The following is a 25,573-nucleotide window of genomic DNA, read 5'->3' on the forward strand; positions in this document are numbered from 1 at the left end:
GCGGGGAGCAGGAGCCGCCCCCCAATCTTCCCCCTTGGAGATCCCGGCCCGGGGCCAGGCGGCAGGGTCCCTGGGAGGGGAGAGCACCTTAGGACCTGGGTGGCTGGCGAGGCTCTTGAGCACAGGAGATGCCCACGTGATTCCTGCCCCAGGAGCTGGAGAGGAGATGAGGAGGGGAGGGGAGGCTGCCAAAGGCCCGTGGGCCATCGAGTCCCTCGGGTGGCCCGTTGGGTAGGTTTCCGGGGCACAGGCACAGCGAAAGGGGGACCCAGTTCTACCAAGAGCCTCCAGGAGGTCCTGACCAATCACAGTGGCTTCTCGCCACTGTGGTCCATTCTTCTCTTCTTTTTGACAGTCTTCCAAGGTTGGTGTTAACCCCGTCCACCATTGTGCACATGGGGAAAATGAGGCTGCTGGCTGAAATGCAAGCAGGATGGCTGGAGCCCTGGCAGCCATCTTGGACCTCAAGGTGGACATCATAAAATAAGGATGGCAAAGCAATGAGACAGAAGGAACCTGGGTTCCTGGTGATCATTATAACCCTAATGGCCACGAGTCAGAGTTCAATAAGCCACAGTTTGGGAGGGTTGCAGGGGGACCCATAGGCATTCTAGCCTCCAAGAACTCTCTGGTAGCAAGAACTCTGAAGTGAGATGCGAGGTGTGCATGTGTGTGCGTCACACACATCAGCTGCAGGAATACTAAGTAAGAAGGGAGAGATTCTCCCTGGCTGGGAGTGTCACCCCCACCCCAGTTTTCCTCCCACTTCTCTAGCTGCCCCCCCACCCCCTGCACCTGGGTCCTGCTCCTTCCACACCCTCCATGACCTCATCCACGTGCTGCTGACTTGCTCCACGGCTGCCCGCCCACCACGGCTCAGAGGTTTGTGGGTGCCTCGCCCTTCAAAGGGCAAGACAGGAGCTCAGCATCTGACAATCCAGACCTCCTGCCTGTACCCCCATCCCACTGCCCGAGCCAGAAACCCAGGGCCACCTGCATGCCCTCCGTCCCTCCTTCCTCCTCCAGACTGCCCCTAACATGGCCACTGGTTCCTTCCTCCTGGCCACTCCCTGAGACCTCCCCGCCTGGAGATGCAGCAGGGCAGCCGGGCTTGGACACTAGCTGTGCCCTCAGGTAAATTACTTAGATCAGTTTCCCCATCTGGGAAAAAAGGGTAGTGAAAACTCCTACCTCACAGTGTTGTTGTGAGATTTAAATAAGTTAATTTATAGAAAGTACTGGAGTAAGCATTCAACAATTGTTTCTCAACCTTGGCACCTTTGGCATTTGGGGTTGGCTAAGTCTTTGGGTTGGAGGGGGGCCGTTCTGGACACTGGGGGGCGTTGAGCAGCATCCCTGGCCCACTAGCACCACACCCCCAGTGGCGAAAACCATAAATATCTCCAGATACTGATTGCCAAGTGTCCCCTGCCCCCAGGTGAGAACCACCCGGTAATAGCATTCTCATTATTATCAGTTCTCTGCATCTTTCACACCTTGGCAGCCATATCACTTGTCACTCGTCTTTTCCTCCCGTGACCCACTTGCTGCTCTGACTTTTTTTTTTTTAAGATAGCATGATCTTTTAAAAAAATATTTATTTATTTGGCTGCACTTTAGTTGCGGCATGCGGGATCTTTAGTTGCAGTGTGCGGGACCAAACCCCGGTCCCCTGCAATGAGAGTGTGGAGTCTTAACCGCTGGACCACCAGGGAAGTCCCTGCTCTGACTTCTTGCTCCTGCAACTCACCCCAGTGTCTCATTTCAGGCTCTTTCACCTTCATTGCTCTTCCCACCTAAACTCCACTCCACACACACACAACCCTTCCTCTTTAGCATTCATCTTAACTGACACCTCCTCCAGGAAGCCTTCCTGGAAGATCCCCAGCTAGATTAGGATGGATCCCTTCTACCCCGTATTTCCTGTACTATACTTTATTGTGATTGTTGGCAAATCTCTTTCCCATGAGCTCTGAGGGTGAGTAGCTCTGATCTGCCTTGCTCAATACTGTATTTCCCAAATCTTGCACAGATAAAGTCAAATTCATTCAGGAGGCCACCACCACCATTTTTTGATATAATCGAAGCTGGGCTTTAGAAAGCCATTCTGGCGCGCGGATCACACACGAAGAAAATGGAAGCAAGGGTCACTAGGTACTTGTGAAGATGGTACAGGCCGGCGGGGGGTCAAAGTGTTGCAGTGCAGATGAAGGCAGGGGACCAGAGGCAGGAGGGCTGCTAGAGCAGCAGGCCAAGCGGCTATGACATCAAGTCGGTGGATTTGACCCGTTTTTCTTTGTAATGGACCAAGATCGAAATAGAAAAGATCAGGAGTGTCAGTGTAATTAGCAAAGATAACTATGGCTTTGTAACATCTCAATGTTATACGATGTCTGTGTACATACACATACAGGATTGGGCTGCATGTAAAGTGTACTGAACATACATACGTATTGAAAGCCACAGTCCTAGAGACTAGTTCTCACCTGTGCTGAGGTCATGGATCCCTTTGAGGATCCTCTGTGATGGACGCCTGTGGGGTTTTGCTACCGAGCATCTATCTGTTCCACCTTCTTTGGACATAACACTCCGATTCCTTCTGGGCAGTGACCCTTCTTCCCACTGTTTGAAACACCATCTGTAAGTGGGCACTTGCACACACTGAAGGAGGCTGCTCCTGGCTGAGGGGACGGAGGGGACGGGCTTGACATGTGAGGTGGCCCAGGGTGAGCTGGGAGGGAGACAGGGAGGGCTTTCTAGATCTTGGCGGGCACTGGGGGTTGCATCCCGGGAGTGACGGCCCATGACTTCAACATGGACGTCAAACTCCCCTCTGTCAGCCCTCTTCTGTACAACTGTCCACTGGACCCCTCTACCTAAAGGCTCTTGCTCAGTGAATAACTGACCGGAGCATAAAGTGGATAGAGTCAGGGAAAGCAGGAGGGGGCAGGGATTAATAACGTGCCCTGCCATGCTGGACGCATCTGACACCTCCTCCTCAGAATCTGAATTGTGAGCTGAATATAAGACTGAAAGCGCTTGAGGTTTGAGCATTCTTGGGGGTGACCCACTGATTCCCAAGACCCAGTGGAGCTGCCCAGTTTCTTCTCTTTTCTCTCTGATCTCAGGAGCATGCTCATCACTTTCCAGCAAATTTTCCACTTGCTCACATTTGACACAGGTGTTTTGGGGGGTTTGCAAGCAGTCTCCAAACCGATACACCCTCAGTACCCATGAGTTTTGTAGGCAGTTTCAGAAGGGATTCTCAGGCCCCCCTGAAGCCCTCCCAGGATAAAGAGCCCCTGTTTTGGACGTGGCGCATGCCTAGTGCTGGGAGTGTAATCAGAGCAGCCAGCAACTACCTGACCTGTTTCCCAGAAGATGCCAGGCCTCAGCTGGGGCAAAGCCTTTGAGTTTCTGCAAGTTTATTTACTTAGAAGGAACTGAACTGCCTTTTCATCCTAGAGCCCAGTTTTGATTTCATTCCCAATCCTCTGCTGCCCCGCTGTGGTCACTATGTGACACAGCCTCTTCCTTTTTACCCGGGGAAACCAGCCAGCTCGGAATTTTGCCTAGAATGGAGGCTGTTTTGTTTACTAAAATTGCAATCATGCATGGAAAGACCACAAGCAATAGAGTGCAAGAGCTAGCTGCCTCTTCTCCGTCTGCCTCTCCTCTTCCTCAACTATTCCCTATTTATTTATCTCCCCACAAGATATTCAATAACTACAAAAGGAAAAGTATCAGTGGTAAACTGGCCGACACCAGTGATCTGAGATGTAAATGGTACAAATCGACATCAGGTGCCTCCTGATAGGTTAATCCATGTTATTTGCACCAAAACTTCATCACCTGAATTTAATCAGGAGGAAACAGTCAACAGACCCAAAATGAAAGGGTATTCTGCAAAATAGCTGAGCAGCATGCCTCACCAGTGTCATGGTGAAGGAAAAATAAGAGGAATTAATCCAGACTAAATGAAACAGGAGTGATGACATCTAAATGCAACAAGGAATCCTGGACTGGATCCTGGAACAGGAACAAAACACTGGCAGTCAGCAGATGAGACCTGAATAGGTTTTTACGCTAGTGAGTCCTACTGTGTCAGTGTGAATTTCCTGGTTTTGATCATCGTGCTGTTTACGTAAGATGTTAACATTTGGGGAAGCTGGGTGAAGGCTGTATGGAATTTCTTGGTACTATTTTTGCAACTTCTTTGTAAACTTGCATTTTTTTCTTTTTTTTTAGGGTTAGGGTAAGTCTGAATTTATTTTAAATTGAAGATTAAATCTTTTTAATTACAAATAAAATAGAGTACGATCAGCATTTCCTCCTAGCTCCATACCACATTTAGCTGCTGCAGAATATGGGAGTGAGAGAAGCTAGTGCACCCAGCTCGAGTCAGGGGTCCCCCTCTTGGCCTCAGCGTCAGCCACAATGGACACCTTGCTGTCAAGAACTTGACCCCGTGGACTGCGGGGCGGGGGGCAGGGGGCGCGGAGGTGGCGTGGGGGGTGGGGCTGCCGAGCAGAGGAGGCCAGGAACTGTAGCTGATTAATATCTGGGTCCTCACCCTTTGCGTGGGGCTGGGCACAGAGCAGATACTTCACGGGGCCAGCTCCCTGCCCATGATGGGAAGATGAGAACAGAGTTACAGCTGTGAAAGCCCTTTTTCCTGGGCCCAACTACAGAAGCTGTTTTCCAACTTGGCTGTAGAGAAGGAAGTTCCCAGTTCTCAGAGCTCAGCCCGGGCTCGGTGGGTTGGGGGTTCCTCGGACTTGTCTCCTGATGAGCCAAGGAGGAAGCAGGCAGCAGAGAGGTAAGATGGTCAAGGGAAACCATCTGGATCCCTCCATCTCCCACTTCCAACCCTTGTCTTGGGAAAAACCTCAAACTCCTCTGAGAACTCTATGGCCTACAAGGCCCTGCATGGCCCCTCGCTCACTCTGCCCTGGCCACACTGAGCTCCACTCTGTTCCCAGCTCAGCAAGCTGGTTCCTGCCTCAGGACCTTTGCACTCACTGTTCTGTCTAGAGTGCTTCTCCTGCAGATCTTCTACTAGAGTGTCATGTAGAAGTGTGTCAGGCACAGGAGGTGCAGTGGATATATACCACTGTGTAACAAATATTCCTAAACTTAGTGGCTTGGCTCATAACAGCAACTGTCATTTATCTTTCATGGGGGTAAGAAACAGGAAGGGCCAGGTTGGGCAGGTCTCTCTCAGGGCTTTGCCTTTCAGTGTCTGTTTCAGCTTCCTTATAGAATGGCAGCCTCAGGGCGGGTGGACAGCATCCATGAAGGCTGAAGGCTTTTAGGGCAACTGTTCCAGCAAAGCAGGCAGAAGTTGCATCCTTTGTCCCTGTCATGACCCAGCCTCGTAAGTCACATTCTGTCATTTCCACGGACTCTACTGATGGACCAGTAACCAGCCACTCCCATTCATGGGAAACAGAGCCCTCACCTCTTTTTTTTTTTTAATTGAAGTATAGTTGATTAACAATGTTGTTAACTTCTGCTGTACAGCAAAGTGATTGTTATATATATATATTATATATAACATATATATATAATATATATATAATATATATATATATAATATATATATAATATATATATATATATTATATATATGTATATTATATATACATATATATATTATATATATATATATATACACACATACATTCTTTTTCATAGTCTTTTCCATTGTGGTTTATCACAGGATACTAAATATAGTTCCCAGTAGGACCTTGTTGTTTATCCATCCTATACTTAATAGTTTGCACCTGCTAATCCGAAACTCCCAATCCATCCCTCCCCCGCTTCCCCTCCCCTTTGGCAACCAGAAGTCTGTTCTCTTATGTCTGAGTCTGTTTCTGCTTTGTAGATAAGTTCATTTGTGTCATGTTTTAGATTCCACATATAAGTGATATCAGGTGGCATTTGAGACGTCACCTCTTGATGGGAAGAGGGTCAAAGAATTTGGGGCCATTTTAAAACCACCACAGTAGGTAATCAACAAATATTTGTTTAATAAGTAAATGTTGAGGACTTCCCTGGTGGCACAGCGGTCAAGAATCCGCCTGCCAATGCGGGCGACACGGGTTCAATCCCTGGTCTGGGAAGATTCCACATGCCACAGAGCAACTAAGCCCGCACACCGCAACTACTGAAGCCCACTCACTCTAGGGCCTGCGTGCCGCAACTACTGAGCCCATGCGCTGCAACAAGAGAAGCCACCACAATGAGAAGCCCGCACACAGCAACGAAGACCCAGTGCAGCCAAACAAAAACAAAAACGTTGACTAAATTAATGTGTTAGAGGAGACAAAGAAAGCAAAGGAACAACTAAGGGGCACGATGTTGGCAGCCTCAGCACTTGGATAAGAATTGTGAAACCAAGGGAGATTGAGTCGGCTCATCAGGCTGATGGGTTTAGCATCTCTCCACGTCCCTTAAAAAACCACAACTGGATTATATTTAGCAAGTGGTGACATGTTGCTGGGAGTTTCCCGAAGTGTGGGATGGATGTGGTATATGAAATGACTTTTGGAGACATGCAGACAGGGCATTAAATGACAAGGAATCTCGTGGATTAGAGTTACCCCATTTTCAATTCTCTTTCACTCCTCATCGCGTTTTCAGTTGAGTGATAATGTGCCTTTAATATGCCTCCAATACTTTGCTCATCTCTTTACATTAAAAAAGAAAAAAAAAAAGCAGGCTTGGGGCACAGCACCTTGGCAGGCAATAGTATCTACCCAGAATTTAAAAACATTGCTTTGTTTTCATGTTTATCTCCTATTCGTGATAAACAGTTATCTCCTATTTGTGGCTTATTGGTTTTATACTTGAAATGGTGATATACAGTACCTACTTAATGTAAACCTAAACTAATAACACTTACTCAAGAGAAGTTATAGATAACAAAATGTACTGAATAGAGTGATACCAATAAGCTAGAAATGAGCAAACCTAAGTCTACGCACTGCGGGTGACCAAAAGTGACATTCTAGCTATTCCTGAAGAATTTCTAACCAAGCTCTGTGGCCTGTGCCTTCAGCCTGGAGGCAAAAGCCAGGGTAGCAAAATCAGGTGTCTATTGGGTATCTTGCTAAAATGCAGATTCTGATTCAGGTCTGGGTTGGGGCCTGGGAGTCTGTATTTTCAACAGATTTCCAGGTGATGCTGATGCTGTTTTGGGAGCTGCAGCAAGAAAGCAGCAGGCTCCAGAAGGAAAAAAAAAAAAAAATCTAAGTGTGCTACCGCACACCTCTGCTCAACTCTGGTTAGTGACATTCACATTGGTAGCTTGAAATCAGCCATAGTTGAAGTATACTTACTTATACCAAGAAAATCAGCACTACAAGCCAGGGTCCAATTTATTGTTTTATTGTCTTCAAGACTTAAAGTGATGGGAAAATAGTAAAATTTACAATAAACTATACACACCCAGGCACACATAGAAACACAGACAGACAGAAACACACATTCCCCCCCCAGAGAAGCAGCTGTTGTTAAACATTCACCACACCCCACTGGTTGTACAGAAATGTGTAGAACAACCATGTAAATACACGTGTCCTAGATTAGAGGTTGGCAAACTTCTATAAAGCCACAAAGAGTAAATATTTTAAGTTTGTTGTCCCGACAGTCCGTTAAAAGGGCTCAGCTCTGCTTCTGCAGCTCAAAAGCAGCCATAGACATTATGTCAATGACTAAGTATGGCTGTTTTCAAATAACTCTATATTTATGGACACTGAAATTTAAATTCCATACAATTTTCACATGTCATGAGCAATTCTTCTTTTGGTTTTCTCCCAATAATTAAAAATGTGGCCCACAGGCTACAGGACCTCCTCCTCCAGATCATACTGGAGCAGGAGTGAAGCTGGGACTCAAACAGGAAAAAAGGGGACACAAAGTCCCAAGCAGAGGGATCAGCCAATGCAAAGATCCTGAGGCTGGAAGGGGTTTGGTGAGCTCCAAGGACACAGAAAGACCCATATGGCTGAACTGCAACGAGCAAGGGGAAGCATGGCAGCAAAAAACAGGGGGGCTTTGTAAGCCTGAACAAGAGGTTTAGAATTTATTCCAAGTTCAGTAGAAAGCTCTTTGGAAGCACTGAGGAAAGATGTGCCCTTGATCTAACTCACATTTTTGAAAGATTCCTCTGTGTGCTGCTTATTTCATAAGAATGAAAGGAAAGAGAGCAGAGAGAGAGAAAGATGCTATCGGGTTTTCCAGGAGAGAGATGAGAATGGTCTGGCCTGGAGTAGGGAGAGAGAGCCCTGCTGGGGAGATCTGGGCTCTATTTAGGAGATGAGGCAGAGCCCGCGGGATGTTGCGTAGCAGGTGAGTCGCGAATGAGCCCAGGGCGTCCAATATTCTCCTCTCAGTCGTGGGGGGGGGGGGGAGGGAGTGGCCATCAGCCCACGTGATCGATGAAGACACTCGATGAGGCTCGGTGCCAGGCGCTGTTCAGTACGGGGCCTCAGGGGCCAGTCGTCCTGGAGCTCCCATTCTGATGGCTCTGTGAGGTCAAGTCCCGGATCAACACCTGTGCCCCGCCCCGCCATGAACCTTCCCTTTGGCCAGTGATCCTCAACCTCTGACCTCTACTCCCCCAACCATCACCCACTTCTCCACGTGGCCTCAGAAAGTTTGCCTAAAGTACTGGTCCCTTAGAAGGGGAAACTGAGGCCTGGGGTGACACAAGGCGCCCCACGACCCCCTACAGGCCTCCCTCCGGGCCTCGGGACTGCGCACATGGAAAGCCCCGCCCCCCGCCCCGACCCAGGGATCTACCTAGGAGAAGGCGTCGGTCGCGGCGCCCTCCACGGTTCAAGCTCCCACCGAGGGTGCGAGGCCGAAAAACAAGCGGAAAGCAGCAGCGTGAAGACCCACTCCGGGCGCGCAGCTGCAGGGAACGCAGATTCCCACATTGCTCGCGGCGCGCGCGAGGCCCACTACGCGTGCGCCCTGCCCTGCCCACGCCCCCTCGGTCGGCGGGAAAAGGAGGCGGGGGCGGTTAATGCGCAGGCGCGTGCTCCGAGCTTGGCCCGGCTCGGACCCGGATCCCGAGAGCTTCTCCGCGCTGGGCTCCGCGCGCAGCCGCTAACTGCCCGCTTTGCTCGGAGTCGACTTGGCAAGTGCGCACGCGCGGGAGTTTCTGGCAGAAGGCAGACGAGCCCGGGCCGGCGCGGGGCCTTGTGGGAGGGCTTAAGGAAGTAAAATGGCGGACCTGGCGAACGAAGGTAGGGGAGGCGCCGTCGGGGGCCAGCCGGCGGCCAGGGAACGGGAGGCGGGAGGCCCGGGGGCCACAGGCCCGAGGGCTGAGCACCCCGGGGTGCGGGGGGCCTGTCTCCTCCGGGAGAGCGGCCCAGCGGGTCCCGCAGCCGTCCCCCATTGCGTCCCCTCAGGCCGGGCTCACCGGCCCGGCCCATCACTCCCGGTAGCCCCGGCCCTGCCACCGTCCGGCCAGACGGCTCTGGAGACGGCGGGGGCCGCGGCCCTGAGGCCCTTCCGCCTCGCAGGCCAGGCCGGGGGCCGAAGGGGGCGGGAGCGCGGCCTCAACGCCTCGGCCTCGGATGTAAATGGATCTCCGGGCCTGGTCGCGGGCCCAGCGCGCCACGCTCCCTCCCCGCCCCCTCGTTATCGGGGACCCTGGCTTTTCCCCTTCCCCGGCCTGGCTGCCGAACCGGCCCACCCCCTGGTCCTGTGGGCTTCTCATCCTCCGCGGGCCTGCCCCACGCCGAGGATGGAGAACGTCCTGTTTGTTTTCACGCCCACCCCCAATTCAGCCCCCCAGTTCCCGCCAGTTCCCTCGGATCCTTCCTGGCGACCCGAGAGTCGCGTCTCGTCTCCGCTCATTTAGGTCCAGCCGCAGGATGTGAGCCACTGAAAGCCCTGGCGGCTTTTCGGCCGTTTTTTTTGGTTGCACTCTCAGAGACAGAGACTGTGCGATCCCCTCCTCTGCGGAGCGCTGACATCCTGGCTGAGCGATTTTGACAAGGTTACAGTTCCGAATGGCCCAGGGAGAGCGCCCCATCAGCCGCTGTCTGATGAAATCAATCGTGGCGTTGAGATCTCTAGTAGCTTCAAGACTTTCTGAGGCCTATTTTTAGCTCCCTCCGTGTCCAGGTGCACAACTACAGGCAAGCGATCTACCTGCCTGGCCCTGATTTCCCCCCATACCCTGCTCCCTGCTGGCCTGAGGTTTGTACTGAGCGGCACGAATGCACGAATGACAAATAATAAGTGCTCACCCTGCTGGAGCATTTGGAGTGCTACCAGGTACTGTTCAAAGCCTTGGGCGCGTGTGATCTGGAGTAACCCTCACTCCTCACAAAAGCTCCCGGAGGAAGGTACCGTGGGCTCCTGTTCTCCATGAGGAAGCTGAGTTAGAGTGGTTAAGTTACTTGTCCAAGGCAGGTCACACAGCTAGTAAGGAGCAGGGATGTGGATCAAGGTGGTCTGACTTCAGAACACCCCCCACCCCCACCCCGCCATGTACACCGCATGTCTTTGATAAGACAAAGGAGCCGGTGGAGGGTTGAGGCATTCCATTCACAAGATCCATTTACAGGCAGAACGGGGACTGGATAAATGCGAGTCAGTATGACACACTTTGTGTATTTGTGTACTGGGCTCATTCATTTTCTTGAATTCAAGACTCGTGCGACGTCGCGTTCGACATCTCCATTTGGATGTGCAATAGTCACATCACACAAAACCCCTTTCTCCCCCAAACCCGCCCACCCCACCGTCCTTCTCCACTTGTAGTAAATGGCAAGTCCATCCTTTGAATGGCTCAGGCCAAACACCTTGATGTCGCCCTTGACTCCTCTTTCTCTCCCGTGCCACAGCACATCTTGTCAGTTCTACCTTAAAAATCTTTCCGGGGGTGACCACTTCTCACCACCACCACTGCTGCTGCCTGGGCCTCCCTTCCACCTTTAGCCAGCTGACAGTTTCCCAACCCCGAAGGCAGATGGCCCCCGAGACCTCCCTGTCCTCCTCTCCCGCCACTCTGTCCCCGACGGGCCCCGCTTTATCCACTCTGGCTGTCTCCGCGTCCCTTGCGTGGTCCACATCCTCTCTCCTGTATGCCTTTGGGCCCGCTGGTTCCTCTGCCTGAGTCAGCCTTCCTGCACGTGTCCCCACGGCTCGCTCCTGCCCCTCCTGTAGGTTTTTACTCACATGTTCCCTTATCGTTGAGAACTTCTCTGGCCACCTATTTCAAATCGTATCCGCGTTCCCTATCCCCTCTGCCCCGCCTCATGTTGCCCCACGGCACTTATCACCAACCGGTGTGCTAGGTCTGCTTGTTTGCTTCTAGAACGTAAGCTCCATGAGGGCGAGGATTTCTCTCTGCCACTGATGGATCCCCCACCCCAATTATGATAGTGCCTGGCGCAGAATAGGTGTCCAAGAAATGTTTGTTGAAGGAATGAGTGAATTCATCAGTCAGGACCTTCGTGGTGAGGTATACCTTTGAGCACAAAGGGAAAATTATGGATTCCTGTTTTCCAGGGACACCACTTCTAGCATATGCGCTGACACATGAGCTGTCGATTGTAAATTGCGTGGTTGAACAGGTTAAGTGTAAGATAGAGAAAACGGACTGTTTTGTAGTACTTAAAGTTTTTGCCTAGTAAATGCCACACTCACCTAGTACTTTGCCTCTGACACTAGTTCTGGCCTAGCTGTCTCCAAAAACATGAAATCTTAGTGGTCTTTTATGCCTCTCATATCTCTGCTGCCCTTTAATTGATTGTCATGTGTTTCTCCACTCCATTTCTGGTTTGGGCTTGTGCAGCCTGTTAGGATCTTTAATTTCTTATCCACTATGTGAACTAGGAATTCCTTGCCTATGCATTTTGAAGCTTTAGGGACTGTGCCATACGTGTGCTTTCCCACTTGTTGTTTAATCTCAGACGCCCCTCTCGGCTTCTGCCTTTCCAGACTGGGATCCTAAGCATATCCGTCCTCACACCTGGGCATCTATAGAGACAGAAAACAGCACGGGTGATCCCGATGTGCAGCTAGGGTTGAGAAGCACTGGCTTGAGTAGTACAGGTTAGGAGCGCTGTGCTTGTGTGGAAAGAAACACTTCCAGTTGTGTATCCAGAGTAGCATCTTGCTGGCTCTCCTTACCATGGCGATCTCAGCTGTGACAGCAACTCCCACGGCCCTTTGTTGGTAGTCCTGTAGCCCATGACTACGAAGGTCCAACTGGAATGTTTCTCTCCTAGGAGTGTGTGGGTGTTGTACACTTGTGTCCTGGGATATTCTCTTCTGCTTGGCGTTTCGCTACTGATACATCCCAAAGTCGTTAATCATCCTGTCTCTGGAGTTATTCTGCCTTGTAGACCGGCATCGGGATTTGAAGGCAGCGTTTGGTCCCTGGTAAAGGTAAAGAGACTGAGAAGAGGGTGAGCAAAGCATATTTGAGCTATAGGAGATCTTGGATTCTAGATCCCAGCCTTAAAAGATACCACGTGCATATGACGCCTTGCCAGCCTGCGGACACGCAGGGTGGAAACCCAAGAGACCGTATAAAGCAGGGTTCTCGACTTTGGCCCTATCGACATTTTGGACCAGGTGATTCTCTGTTGAGGGGCTGTCCTCTGCTCTGTAGGATGTTGAGCATCATAGCAGCATCCCTGACTACACATAAGATCCCAGTAGCACACACCCTCCCCTGCACCCCCTACCCCAGGGGTCGTGACAGCCAAAAATGTCTTCAGACATTGTGTAGTGTCCCAGGGCAGGAGGTGGGGAGAATCACCCTCAGTGAGAGCCTCCATATAAAGTGATGGTTGGGCACAGGCTTTGCATTAGAACCGGGTTTGTGTTTTTACTCTGCCTTGTACTCTCTGAGTGACTTTGGCCAAATTCTTAACTCCTTTGAGCCTCAGTTTTCTAACCAACAAAATGAGGATAACGATGATCGTATCTATCCCATGGTTGCTGTGACCCTTGGCTGAATTAACGCATATAAATTCTTTAGCGCCTATCTCAGCCTGGTAATAAACAGTAAATAGTAGCTATTTTTACTGTGGTGGACTTATGTTACAGACCCATTTAGCTGAAGTGTTCAAAGCGAAGCAAGAGAGGGCAAGAAGTGAGTCTGAACAGTGCAGGTGAATCCACCCCCACTGAATCCACCCCCTGGGGTGAGCCCAGGATGAGAGGCAGCCAGAGAGCTGGGCTGTCCATCCTCTTAGGTTCTGTCTTGACTTTGATTGCGTGATCATCTAGGCAGGGGCTCTCCGCCTCGGCACTCTAGGCATTTGGGGCCAGATAATTCTCTGTTGTCAGGCTGTGCTGGGCATTGTAGGATGTTGATCAGCTTCCCTGGTCTCGACCCACTAGATGCCAATAGCACCCTCCCCCCTCCGCCAGTCATGTCAACCAGAAGTGTCCAGACATTGCTCAGTGTCCCCTGGTGGGGGGAGCCCCCCCACAGTTGCCCCCCATTGAGAACCCCCGATCTGGCCTGACCAAGTATCAGTCCAGAGATTTTCAAGGGTGGTTTGGCTTTCATCAGTTCTCACCTTACTTTTTGATTTAAAACCTAACCCCAGAGAAGATGGGATGCAGCTGAGTTTTTATTGATGAGCTAGAACTCAGAACAGTTGGAATCCTCAGTTCACTTGATTCTCATCACCCCCTTCCCCTGCCCTAAACTTAATTCTTAGGAGAAGTGAGAAGCAATTTTTCAAAGTTTTCATGAAGTTATGATAAACATTAACCCTGGGGTTTGTCCTGAGGTCAACTCTCGCGTGCCTCTCACCCCCGGGGCGGATGGGGCCTGGCGGCAGCTGAGAGTACCATACTAAAGTCTTTATGTACTTGGAAGAAAATTTACGTTTTGACGGGGATCCTTTGTATAGACAGAAAAGCTTGCAGTTCTGCAAGTTTAAAACTTCTCCACCACGTCTCCAGCCTGCCTCCCAGTTAACTGGAAAATGGACTCACCCCAGCAGTCCCGTTACCTGCGGGCATCCTGGGGTATGAGGGCCGGTTGGGATCTGCTGTGTGCTTGTACGCTGAAGGAGCTGGAGAGAGAGGAGGCGACAGGAAGTTCCTAGGGTCAGAGCCAGGGAGCTTAGAATGGCCTTGGGAGCGGGGACGGTGTTTGGGGCCGGCCAAGGGGGCATTTTAGGTACCAGTCGAATTCCTGCCTAGTAAGTGAGTTCAGGCCCAGAGAATATATTGGCTGGGGTAGAGTGGGAAATGGGGGCCATTTGGGGAGCAATGGGATGGATGTGGGGGACTTGAAAAGGGCCTTTCTCATGTAATGGAAACTACCTGGGAAAGGCAGCTGGTATTGACCTGGCCGAGCCTTGGTAGCTCTCCATGGTACTTTGAAAGCATCAGGAGGCAGATGGGTTTGCTTCGTTGTCTATTCAGGATCTGGTGGTAGTGCAGGCAGCAAGCAGCAGGGGTTCTCTGTTTTGTTTGAAGGGGGGTTGTTTTTGCCACCTTCGTGCACTAACCTTCCTGTGGTCCCACGAGCCGTGTTCGGTGTGGCTGTGCACTGCTTGGTAGAAAACTATACAGCACAGGGTCTCAGAGTAAAGTCCCTGTACTCCACTTCATCCTCGGTTGTCTTGGCACTTGGTGCTGTTGCGTAGCACTTGCTGTGAATCTTAACCCTGACCGCGCTTCACGCTTATTTGAGGAGGTTGTGGAGGAGAGTTAAAACTGATGCTTTGGCTGCACCGTTGGAGATTGTTGCAGGAGGTCCACAGTGTCTAGGACCCCACAGATGTTTTACGACGTGGAACCAGAGTCAAAAACCACAGGCAGAAGTTGTAACCTTGCTTTGGGGGCAAACAGGCGTATATAATTTGGCTCATTAAGGTTTGCCTTTGTTTGCTTTTAATTAGGAGCCAGTACTTAAGAATTCCGAGATTTCAGGGGAAAGAATAATCCAGGCTTCTGATTTCTCTTGAAAAACAGCAACCAGCCTCAGCCTGCATTCCTGCACAGTAATGATTTGCCAGGACTAAGGAGCAGCTGCCACCTTGAGATAGACTGTGCCTTCCTGGACGCCGCTGTCTCCACCGACTTGCTTGGGACCTGGCCCGCTTCCCCCTTTTCCAGTGCCTGCCTGACCTTGGCTGGCATTTGGGTTTCAGCCCTGTCGTAGCACCTCTTAGACAGGTGCTTGGCCTGAGTGGGGCCTGTAGGGAGATCCATGTGGGTTTCTCCCCGTCTCAAGCCTCAAAGGAATTTTAGACCGGAACTGACTGGCAGGCTCCGGGTGATAGCTTGTGGCACAGTCGGAAGTGCCCTTGGTTTGTGTCTTGTCTCTGCCACTTGCCCAGGAGCTTGGGCAAATTGTTTGACCTCAATTCCTGCATCTGTAGAATGGGAACGATGCTAATCAAGTCTGAGGATTGTTGTGTGAAAGGAACGTATGGCACGGGATTGGCCCACTGGTGGGTGCAGACCTATGTCAGTTACTACTGGCTGTTAGTCTTCTGATTGGATGCCTAGGTAGAGAGAAAGCTCCTTTCGGGTTATAGCAGAGTTTCATTGAGACATTCCAGTGGGATCTGTCCTGTGTATTGTGGGATGTTTGACAGTGCCCCTGACCTCTACCCAAATGTCTCTAGACATTGTCAGATGTCCCCTCGGGGGCAAAATCACCCCTGTTTGAGTACCCCTGTGTTAGGGGATTCTGTTGACCCTCCCCCTGCCAAGAGACTGTGCAACATAGTCCTCTGATCTACTCAAGTCCTAGGATGCTGCACACATTTAAATACACAAATGGAGCCGGAGGGAGAGAGGAGGTAATTCACAGATGCTGGGGCATCACCCTGGTTTGTGCCGTCTGACCCACTGAGAATTTACTTTGGTGTATTATGTGAGTTAGGGATCTGACTCAGTCTTTTTCTCAACCTCAGCACAGTTGATATTTGGGGTTGGATCATTTGTGGTTGGGGGAGCGTCCTGTGCACAGTAGGAGGCTGATCAGCACCCCTGACCTCCATCCACTGGATGCTGTTAGTAACTCCTCCCCGTCGTAATACCCAAGAATGTTTTCAGACATTGCCCAGTGTCCGGGGGGTGGAATCAGGGGCAAAATAAAAGCGTCCGAGAATAAGCTGTTTGCCAACTAGAGCTTAGGGCTCACCCTCCCAACCTTTTTTTTCCATTATGGCCTTTTGGCAGCCGTAGGCATCATGGACTTCATGTCCCTGTTAAGGGGGAACAGTGTTTTCCGTGACCTTCAGCACTGTTCCAAGTTCAAGGGGAGGACCTTCCGAGATGCTCTGCATCTGGGCCATTCCCTTTCACGGGGGCTGAAGCCCAAGGCCGTGTCTGTAAGAGGAGTTGGCCTGTCCCAGTGTGCCCACCTCCAGCCACTGAGTCTAGGAGCCCAGCTCATTCTTTCCAGTGGATCATTTTGACTCCCTGGGCCCTCGTTCTCCTGAAACCTGACAGAGACGACAGTGGTTTCTCCATGCACGTGTCTAGGAGGTAAGCTTTGCTTTTGCAGTACATTTTAAATGCCTTTGCTAAATTAAACTCCCCCAGGCTTGCCACCCAGAATTTTGAGAATTCATCGGCCCAGGATTAACGCCTGTGTTGCATCTGTAACAGCAGAGCGGGAGTGGGGAACACAGTTCCGGAGAGTTTGGCTTCTCAGGTGGCAGGAGTGAGAAAACAGGCTCCTGTTTGCTCGGAGGAGAAAGGATGTTTTGCAGCATTGACGTGGCCGCTGGGGATCTGAGAGTCCAGGGCCTGGGTTACTCTTCATCAGTGCCACTTGGAGGGGGCCGCCTGCTTGTGGAGTCCTGTCAGAAAAATGGGGCTTGTGTTTGCTGACCACGTCGGCCACTGAGTGAGCGAGGCGTGCTTCCACAGCTCAGGCACCAGCACGCTCTGTCTCCAGAATAGTCAGGCTCCAGCCGCCTCGCCCAGGCTGCAAGGCCACAAGACTTGCCTGAGCCTCCCTGTCACTGCTGCTTCTCACCTGGACAGCACCTGAGGGCTCCTCGCTGGCCCCCTGGCAACAACTCCTGCCTCCCTGAGATCTGTTCTCCTCACCACTCCCAGGGTGACCTTCCCCGACATCATATTACAAAATTTCATGACACGCAGAAATGGAAAGGATTCGTGAGGACCACTGCCAGGTGGTCTTTCCGAAAAATGAACCGGATCATATCACACCCCTGCTTGGACTCCTCACCATGCTCCCCCTCCCCAAACTCCTACCCTCCCCTAAGGAAACTCTGGGGTCACATGGGCTCTTCCGGGTTCTTCCTGTCCTTAGGATGTTCGTTCTTGGGGCTCCCTCTGCCCGGCATACTCTGCCTTCACCTGGTCGCTCCTTCACACCCAAGGTTCAGATGGCGCCTGGGAGAGGCCTTCCCCCCACCCCCCACCACCGCGGCCCCCTTCTGCCCACCGCCCTGCTCCAGCGGCCGTCTAGCGCCTGCCTCCAGGGTTTCCTCATTATCCCCGCACGCCTCCGGCTGCTTGTTTTTCTCTTCTCTTCCCACTAGATGGCTGCGGCCTCGTCCACCTTTCCTCCTGTCTCCAGTGCCTGGTGCCTCGCACCTGGCTCATCGTGGGTTCTCAGGAAGTCGTGTTGCTGTGAGCAGGGCTTGGCTAGCGGGCCTGCCGTCGGCTCTCACCTCAGTGATTCCCTCGGCCTCAGAAGGGCTCAAGGGATTATGAGAGACTATTTGTGGTGAGGTGTCCTCATGTCCAGGTAACTCTTGGAAGGGGCCAGACCGAGAGGTGTTTATCATCGTTGAGGGCCTGGCGACTGGAGACAGTCCTGGAGTCCAAGACCCCTGCTTTGAGACGGCGTCAGTGTATCTGTAGTCTCTGTGTGGAATTCTAGTAACAATAGTAACGCCAGCGTGGAATTTGGACTGCGTGCCAGCCGCTTCCCAAGCACTTGATAGGCATCAATTCCTTCAGTCCTTCCGAACCGACTGGGGTGTAGGTACCATCCCTGTTGACAGACACAGGCAGTAGGTGGGGAAAGCGCGTGAACTTGCCCAGGGTCCCAGCCACAGGTGGTTGAGGCCCATCTGAACACACCCGGAAACCAGCGCCCGCGTTCCCAAACTTCATCATTTGGTCTGCAGCCTCAGCAGATTTTCTGGAGTCCTTAGCTCTCCTTCCTGTGAGGGGATTTCCGCTGTCTTCACTGGAACTTTCCCCTGAATCTTCAGCGGCCGCTTGCATCGATACTTCATCTCAGCTGTGCTTGTGTCACGCCATCTAGTGGCAGAATAGAAAAGTGCTGTCAAAGCTGGCTCCCCGATTTCTCAGTAGTTTTAGGTGAGGTTGCTGACTTTGTTTGATTTTTTAATAGGTTTATGGGGGTTTTCCTGGATTTAAGGCACAGAGGTATCCAAAGTGCAAGGTCTGCCCCAGCAGCTTGTAGTCTGAGTGGATGGAGCAGGGGTGGAGGGATCGGAGAGGGCTGCAGGGCTGGTGCTTCTAGAAGCAAAGAAGGTGGATGTGGCTTGGCCTGAGAGGGGTCGAGGGAGATGTGAGGCACCCAGCTTGGAAGTCAGGCTTAGGGTTCTGGTCCCACCTCTGCTGTGTACCAGCTTCGTGACTTGGGCAGGGCACGTGTCTCTCCGAGGCCTCTCAGTCTTGTTTTGTGATTTGCAAATCAGAGACGATAAATAATTCCTATGCCATAGGGCTGTGATGACATTGAATGAGACGGGGTATGTAAAGCGCCTGCCTCTGGGTCTAGTTAGGGCCATTCAGCAAATCCAAGTGGCTTATTACCCCCGCTGTTGTCAGAAATGTAGGGTCATGTTAGAGCCCTGAAGAGTGGCTCGGGTTTCAGTAGGTGATGGTAATTTTGTGATGAAGAGCATCCCAGCAAGAAGGGCATAAGATGAAAGATATACCATCATCTCCCAAAACTGTGCCCCCCTGTGATTTCCACGAGACCAGTTGAGAGCTGCCTGAGGAAAAATATATTCAAGTACCAAAAAAAGAATGAAGGGACCCACTGCCCACTAGCTGAGCCTGCGGTACACTGAAATCAGAGAGGTATTGCCTAGCAACAGCATGATTGAGATCAGTTCTACTCTTCACCAAAGAATTAGTTGGCGAACAGAGTTGACACATCGGTGACAAATTCACCTTTATGTTGCTGCACAGGACTGTTTATAATAATTCCTGAGAAAAGAAAGGACTCGAAGGGTTGAGATAGTAAGTGTCGCAGGATTAAAGCTGTTGCCACGTATTAACAGACTGTTGTTTGTGTTGGCAAGATGCTTTCCATATTTTTTGCACAGATAAGATTAAGACACATCAGCGCAGGATTAAAGCTCATTTTGCACAACTACCTTGCTGACATTTTGGACAAGAGTTCTATGTGGCTTTCCAGATGGGGGCTATTTCCTGGCAGGTGTTCGATCCATCGTTTAGGAGGGGAATAAACAGAACAGGCCAAGATATTCCAGATTCCCTTCTCTGTGTGTTTTCCTGGGTCTACATATTTTCTTCTGTTTAGTTTAACAGACATCCTCAGAGACAGAGGCTGGAGGCAGCCACGGGGGCGTGCCAGAGCTTGTCGAGGGGCAGGCCTGCCCGTGGCTTCTGTGTACTTGCCTCCCTACACAGTGTGAAGAAGGAAAGCCTGCATGCGGGGCTGAAAACACACAGAGAATGTGTGTGTTTTCACCTTCGGTGTGAATGTGTTACGTAGAGTCTCCCACGGTTACACATTTGACAGCTGCAGAGGCGTAGCAGGCCTCACCGTTAAGCCTGGGTCTCCATTCTCTCCTCGAGGAGCCTGAGGGTCTGCCCTTGGTGTAACTGCACACTCATCTGAAGCAGATGGTCGCAAGACTTGCTGGAAGCCTCGGGCCCACCCCACAGTCCATCGCTCACCCTCTAGTTTCGTTTGTACTCTTTCAGAGATGTTTGTCTAGAATGTTCACTGACAGCTGCTTTATTCCTGATGTTACTTCTCAAAAGAAGAGTCTCAGTTTCTTAGCTTCGAGGCCCACCTGAGTGGGAAAGATGGGAGGAAGCAAAATGGGGTGGTGACTTCTCCCTTTTGTCCTTGCGGTGCATGGGTAGTAGCGGGGGTCAGGGACCAGGGACAGGCCCGCCTGGGTTGGAGACCCAGCCCCACCTTGGACAAGTCGCTCGCCCTCTCTGAGTCTCCGTTCCTGTTCTGTAAACTAAGGACCTACCTCCTAAGGTGGTTGTGAAGTTTCAGGACAGTGATGTGGATAAAGCGCTGAGCACCTCGGGGCCTGGCCCGTAAGCTTTCTGATCGATGACTGCTGGCCTGTGTGAGAGACCATCCCAGGGTTCTGGGAAAACCCCATCTGGGAATGTCCTCGCTGTGACTACGTGGCAGAGGCCTGGAGGGTGGGGGCACACACTCTTCTACCCCGGGGCCACCTCTGGGGTCCAGGCCAGCTCCTCGCTCCCCTTCCCTTGCTTGCAGTAGGGACTTGGCCTCCTTTCCTCACATCCGGGCAGCTGCCATCACCCACCCTCTCCCTAGGAGTTCCTCCTCCTTAGACTGGCTGCAGGGCAGTACCCCCTCCGTCCCCTTCCTTGCTGGTCTGAAATAGACACAGGAGGCATTTTGTTTCAAGGGTTTTGCCACCAGTCAATCTCTGGGCAGAAAAGACACAGATGAAACCCTGAGTGCTGTACCCTGGCCTGCTTGTAGTGGTGGTATCAGGAATCCCACTGTTTTAATTCTGACAAGTGTGGGGCTTCTTAAAACTCTCCTCCTCCTTTGTACCCTCCTTACCCACTATTTGAGGAGGCAGTTTACAGGCTCTCTCCCTGACAAAGACATTGTACACAGATTACAGCGATGCCTTCAGGGTGGGGCTTTTAGAACTTCCCAGGCACGCACGCACCCACCCAAGCCATCCGAGGACTTTCCCTTGTCCCAGTGCCCCTGGTCAGTCGTTTCTGCTTTAGTAGAAGGGCCTGCCTCCTTGGTGACCCCTTTGTTACCCAGGGACCTCCACTCCCTGCAGGGAGAATGGTCTACGGCCCTTTGGGTCAGGAGGCAGCCTGCACCTTAGGGACCCCCGACTTCTTTGGAGCCGTCTTTGGTTCCTTTGCTCAAGATAGGAACTGCCTGAGTGTGATTGGTGCTTACCTGCCAGGAGCTTCTACGCTGGGCCATGCAGGTGTGAGGGATTGCACTCCGCTCCTCTCGCCCTGGGCTGGCGTGTTTCCCATCTGTCTTTAAGGGAGTCCAGTGGTGCCACCCTGACCTTCCTCCAGTTCCTCCAGTGCTGCCTCATTCCTCCCCGCTCCTGGTCACCTGGCTAAATGCTGTTCCTTTCTGCTTAAGTGGCATTTCCTTCAAGAAGCCCTCCCTGATCTGCTCCTTCTCTGCAGCCTCACCGGGTTGGGTGCCCCAGCTCCACGGTCTGAGTGCCTTCTGTGCTTCCCCTGTGTTGTAACGTCCAACTAAGTCTGATGTCAGCTCCTGGCAGGCAGGGGACATGTCTCTCCATGTCACCAGCACACCGTAGAAGCCAGCATGGTGCCTGGTGCACAGTGGGCACTCAGATGTGTGGAATCGCTGGAAGTTGTAGTTGACAAGTGACTGTCATGATTGCCTCTATGAACGTAGCGCGAGGTGCAGCTGGAGGAGTGGTTCCCGGCTCAGCTGGGTGGACAGGGCACCCTGACGGTCACAGCCACGTCAGCAGTGCCCCTGGGAGCAGGGAGGGGTCCCAGACATCTGGCAGAGGGGTGGCACAGGAGCAGAGGTCTGCGACTTCCCACACCTGGGCTTACCTGTCTGTGCTTATCACCAGGACTGCGAAGACCAAGTCCAGAACCCAGTCCTGGTCCTTGGGGATCACAGCTGTGCTGCCCCAAGGTTTACATCCAAAGCAGACAGTTGGGTGGAGGGTGGCAGGGGACAGGAGGGAGAGCCCGTGCTGTGGGCCGGGATGTCACCGGGGAGGTGTCACCAGGGGCTACTCCTTTCAGCCTGTCCAGGTCTGTCCCCGGCCTGCCAGCCACCACCCACCGCCCCCTGGGGGATCGGGGAAGCAGGGGCTTTCCCTTGTTGGGAGCTGGGATCACGGTTGGGCTCAGGCAGGGAGCCATCTGGGGCACAGGAGCTGAGGAGGGTCGTGTGGAGGAGAATGGGGGAGGGGTTCAGACCAAGAGCAGCCACCTTGGACTTGGCATCGGCACCTTGGGAAGCTGAGGTGAGGCCGACGCACTCAGCGTGTCCCAGACGGTAGTGCCTGCGCCACCCAGAGCAGGGCTGTTCTTTGAGGTGACTTGAGGGTTCCGAATCCCACCCCACTTCACACAGCAGTGTTGGCCGCAGTCACCCACAGTTCTCAGGCCTCGTCACGGGTGTTCCTGGAAAGGGGTTGCCTGGTCAGATAACTTTGGGGAACATTTGGTGAAACAGGTTTCTTTACTGTTGGTTTTCTTAACCCTTCTTATGTTGATGAGTCTGTTCAGTGCTCCAGGTGGGCTGTTTTTTTACAGACTAATTTGATGAAGGAGTATTTATTTATTTGGCTGCGTCGGGTCTTAGTTGTGGCATGCGGACTGTTTGCTGCGGTGCGCGGGCTTCTCCCTACTTGGTGCGCAGGCTTAGTTGCTCCACAGCTTGTGGGATCTTAGCTCCCCGACCAGGGATCGAACCCACGTCCCCTGCATTGGAAGGCAGATTCTTAACCACTGGATCACCAGGGAAGTCCCATGGAGCACTTCACAGAACCAAAAAACAAAGAAAAAAACACCTGGTGGACAGAAGCTGGATCAAGTAATGTGTATTTGGTTAACGTTTTAATATTTTAGGTCTTTGCGGTGGCCTAGGTCTCTCTGCAAATCTCTGGTGGTGGTTTTCCCTTCACTTGTGAAAGAAAAGCTGGACTGGGGCTTCAGGCAGGTCCAAGGAGCCTCGTTGCTTCTGTCCCCTGTTCGTTCCCCGAACTTGGGTGTCAGTTGGCTGGATGACGCTGCTTTTTCGGTGACAACCAGAAGCATCGGTGATGTGGGACAGTTAAAGACAGTCTGCCTGGAAGGGGGCACGTGTGTGTTGCTGCCGTGGACTCGGGACTAGCTTGCAGTTTACGGACTTTGGTCCCTAAAGCGGATGAGCAGAAATGAAACACGCATGGCTCTGATGCTTTGTGTCTTTGGTAGAGAACTGACCAAAGTTCTGTCCCCCAAACCTGTCCTCCGCAGGGGTCCCTGTGGCCCGCGAGGTGGGCTTCCAGGGCCCAGGCCTCCCTGGCCCCAGCCCGTGTGGCCCACGGCGTTCCGCTTGCTCTCTAACTGCTTGTTGAGCATGTGTTATGTGTGAGACTGCGTTTGGCTCTGAAGATACAGAGGTGAACACAACAGAGGCCCCACTCTTATGGAGCTTAAGGTCCAGGAGAGGATACTGCCAGGGGAGCAAATAAGCAAATAGCATGCGTGCGCGCGCGTGCGCGCGCACACACACACACACACACACACGGCCACGTAAACAGACACAACCCTCCCTTTTCATCAGACATTTTACCCTGAAGTTTTCTGCCCCCGGCTTCCCGTTCCGCATTTTCCGCATTTTTCCTGTGATGCCTTGCACAGAACAAGGGCTTCATAAATATTTATGTGATCACATAGCAGCTGGTGCTACCCATGTGAAGAAGTACAGAAGGGGTTTAGTTCAAACATTTACTGGACGGTTCTTACACTGCACACACCACGTGACAGGCTACGTGCAGAGCTGTTTCAGATGCTGTGTCTGTGATCTCTCAGCCTCCTGGACAGGTAGCCTTGGTGTAACCCATGCAGGATATAAGCCAGAGCAGGCTTCAGGAGCCCAGTTCAAACTGGGAGCATCCTGGAGGAGGTGGTGTCTCTACCTGAATGTGTGTCGGCCACGGAAGAGAAGTTGAGACTGTCTTGGAGGCAGAGGGACTAAGCCAGGCAGAAGTCCAGAGGCGTGGGACATGCTGGGGGCTCTTCAGTGCCACAGTCATGGTCGGTGTGGGGTGGCCTTTTTGAACGGCCTTCAACCCTAGTATGGGAGGAGTTGCCGAGTTGAAAGTGTGAGTTTCACACCAGTGGTTCTGGCTGCTCTGTGGAGGCCTCACTTCAGGGGGTGAGGGTAGAGGCAGAGAGAGAAGGGAGGTCTGAACTACAGCAGTGGAGGTGATGAGGGGAGGTCTGCTTTCCAAGCTCAGAGCCCCATGCCCCCCTCTCGCTGGCCTCTGCCCGCAGCCGTGCGACATGCCCCGTTGCCATGCAGGAGGGTTCCTCCAGCAGATGGGACCTCTCCCAGCTTGCACCCAGACCCTGCCGTGTGGTCCAGGAGGTGCTGGGCAGGACCTTCGCACCACAGGCAGCCTCCTGCTGAAACTAATTCTGTTCCCGTCCTGCCCCGGGGGCCCACAGGCAGCCCCTCCTGGGTGCCTGCACATCAGCCATCACAGTTCCAGCACCAGGAAGCTCTTCCTCTACCACTCAGATGCTTCCTCTCCGTTCCAGTCTTCCTTACAGCCGGGCAGTCATTTTCTCAGTGCCCCCCTTGCCTTACTGATCCCTCCATCAAGTACTTGTTGAATCCCTGCAGGGTGCCGATTACTGTTCTCAGACCGTGGGACACAAGGGGAACGAGGCAGAGGCTCCGATCTCATAGAGTTGATCCCTTACTAGGGGAGACAGACCATAATAAACCCCCCCACACACGGTACATCAGGTGGTGATGCCTGCTAGGAAGAGAAAGAGCATTTTGGCTTCACTGTGAGGCCAGTCCCAGGTTTCTTCTACAGGGTATGGTGTGTGTTTAGTTAAGTCTACAGCGGCTAGTCCTCTCCTCCCGGAGAGGCCGGAGGCTCTTAGAGACAAGGGACAGACAGAAGTCAAGCTCAGGCCAGCTTAAGCAAAAATCAGCATTTGCTGGCCTCACTGAAGAGTCAGGGTGGGGGTGGGGTTAGCTTCAGGCCTGCTGGCCAGGGCCTCCAGCCGCGTCTCTAGGATTCAGTTTCTTCCTCCATCCCCAGCTCTGCTTCCTGCCGGATTGGCTCTGCTCCAGGGCCCCTTGTGGTGACACCCGGCTGCTGGCAGCCCCAGCAGAGAAAGAGCGCCCCTTCCCCAGTAGCTCCAACGGAAGTCCTGGACCCGAGTCTCATTCGCTGGCTGCGGCCTGGCCTTATTCATGTGCCGCCGTGTCCCCTGGGGCCAGGGCATGCAGTATTCTCCTCCTCGGGCCTGGAGCCAGGTTGGGCTCCATCTCAACCACGGAGGTAAGGAAGCCCGGGGGCCCTAGGCTGACCAAAATCCCAGCTCCTTCCTGCACACCCCCGAGCCTTGCGGTGGGCCGTCAGTCGGATGCAGAAGTGAGGCTGGAGTCTGGCCCCACAGCCCCGGGTGCTAGGCTTATGGGGTAAAGGGCAGCGCCAGAAGGTGTCTGGGCTTGCCCGTGGTAGACATGGTGTGGAGAAGCTGCAGCTGTCCCCAGAGTCCCTCCAGCTTTCCTTTGCTGTCATTTACTGCCCGGCAGTAAGCACATTCATGCTTTCATTCGATCCCCCGGGTTTGTGGAGCAGCAACTGTGCATCTG

At 52.5% G+C, this 25,573-nt stretch overlaps 1 protein-coding gene and 1 long non-coding RNA gene across 8 annotated transcripts in view; one reads left to right on the forward strand and one right to left on the reverse strand.

Moving 5' to 3' along the window:
- Window positions 1–7,376: 7,376 nt before the first annotated feature.
- Window positions 7,377–9,035, reverse strand: LOC308616282. Its single transcript, XR_014015718.1, has 2 exons — window positions 8,809–9,035; window positions 7,377–8,533 (listed from the first exon to the last, which is right to left on the reverse strand). It is a non-coding gene; the product is annotated as an uncharacterized lncRNA (long non-coding RNA).
- A 113-nt stretch (window positions 9,036–9,148) lies between these two features.
- The window catches only part of RANBP3 (RAN binding protein 3), a 54,422-nt gene continuing 37,997 nt past the window's right edge, over window positions 9,149–25,573 (forward strand). For all 7 annotated transcript variants that reach the window (XM_081232545.1, XM_081232546.1, XM_081232543.1 and 4 more), the window contains exon 1: window positions 9,149–9,257. In XM_081232545.1, coding sequence (XP_081088671.1) covers window positions 9,236–9,257 — 22 coding nt within the window. In that variant the 5' untranslated portion in view covers window positions 9,149–9,235. The remainder of the gene's footprint in view (window positions 9,258–25,573) is intronic.

This window comes from Mesoplodon bidens (assembly GCF_964165515.1).
Source record: "Mesoplodon bidens genome assembly, chromosome: 4".
Classification (NCBI taxonomy): Eukaryota; Metazoa; Chordata; class Mammalia; order Artiodactyla; family Ziphiidae; genus Mesoplodon; species Mesoplodon bidens.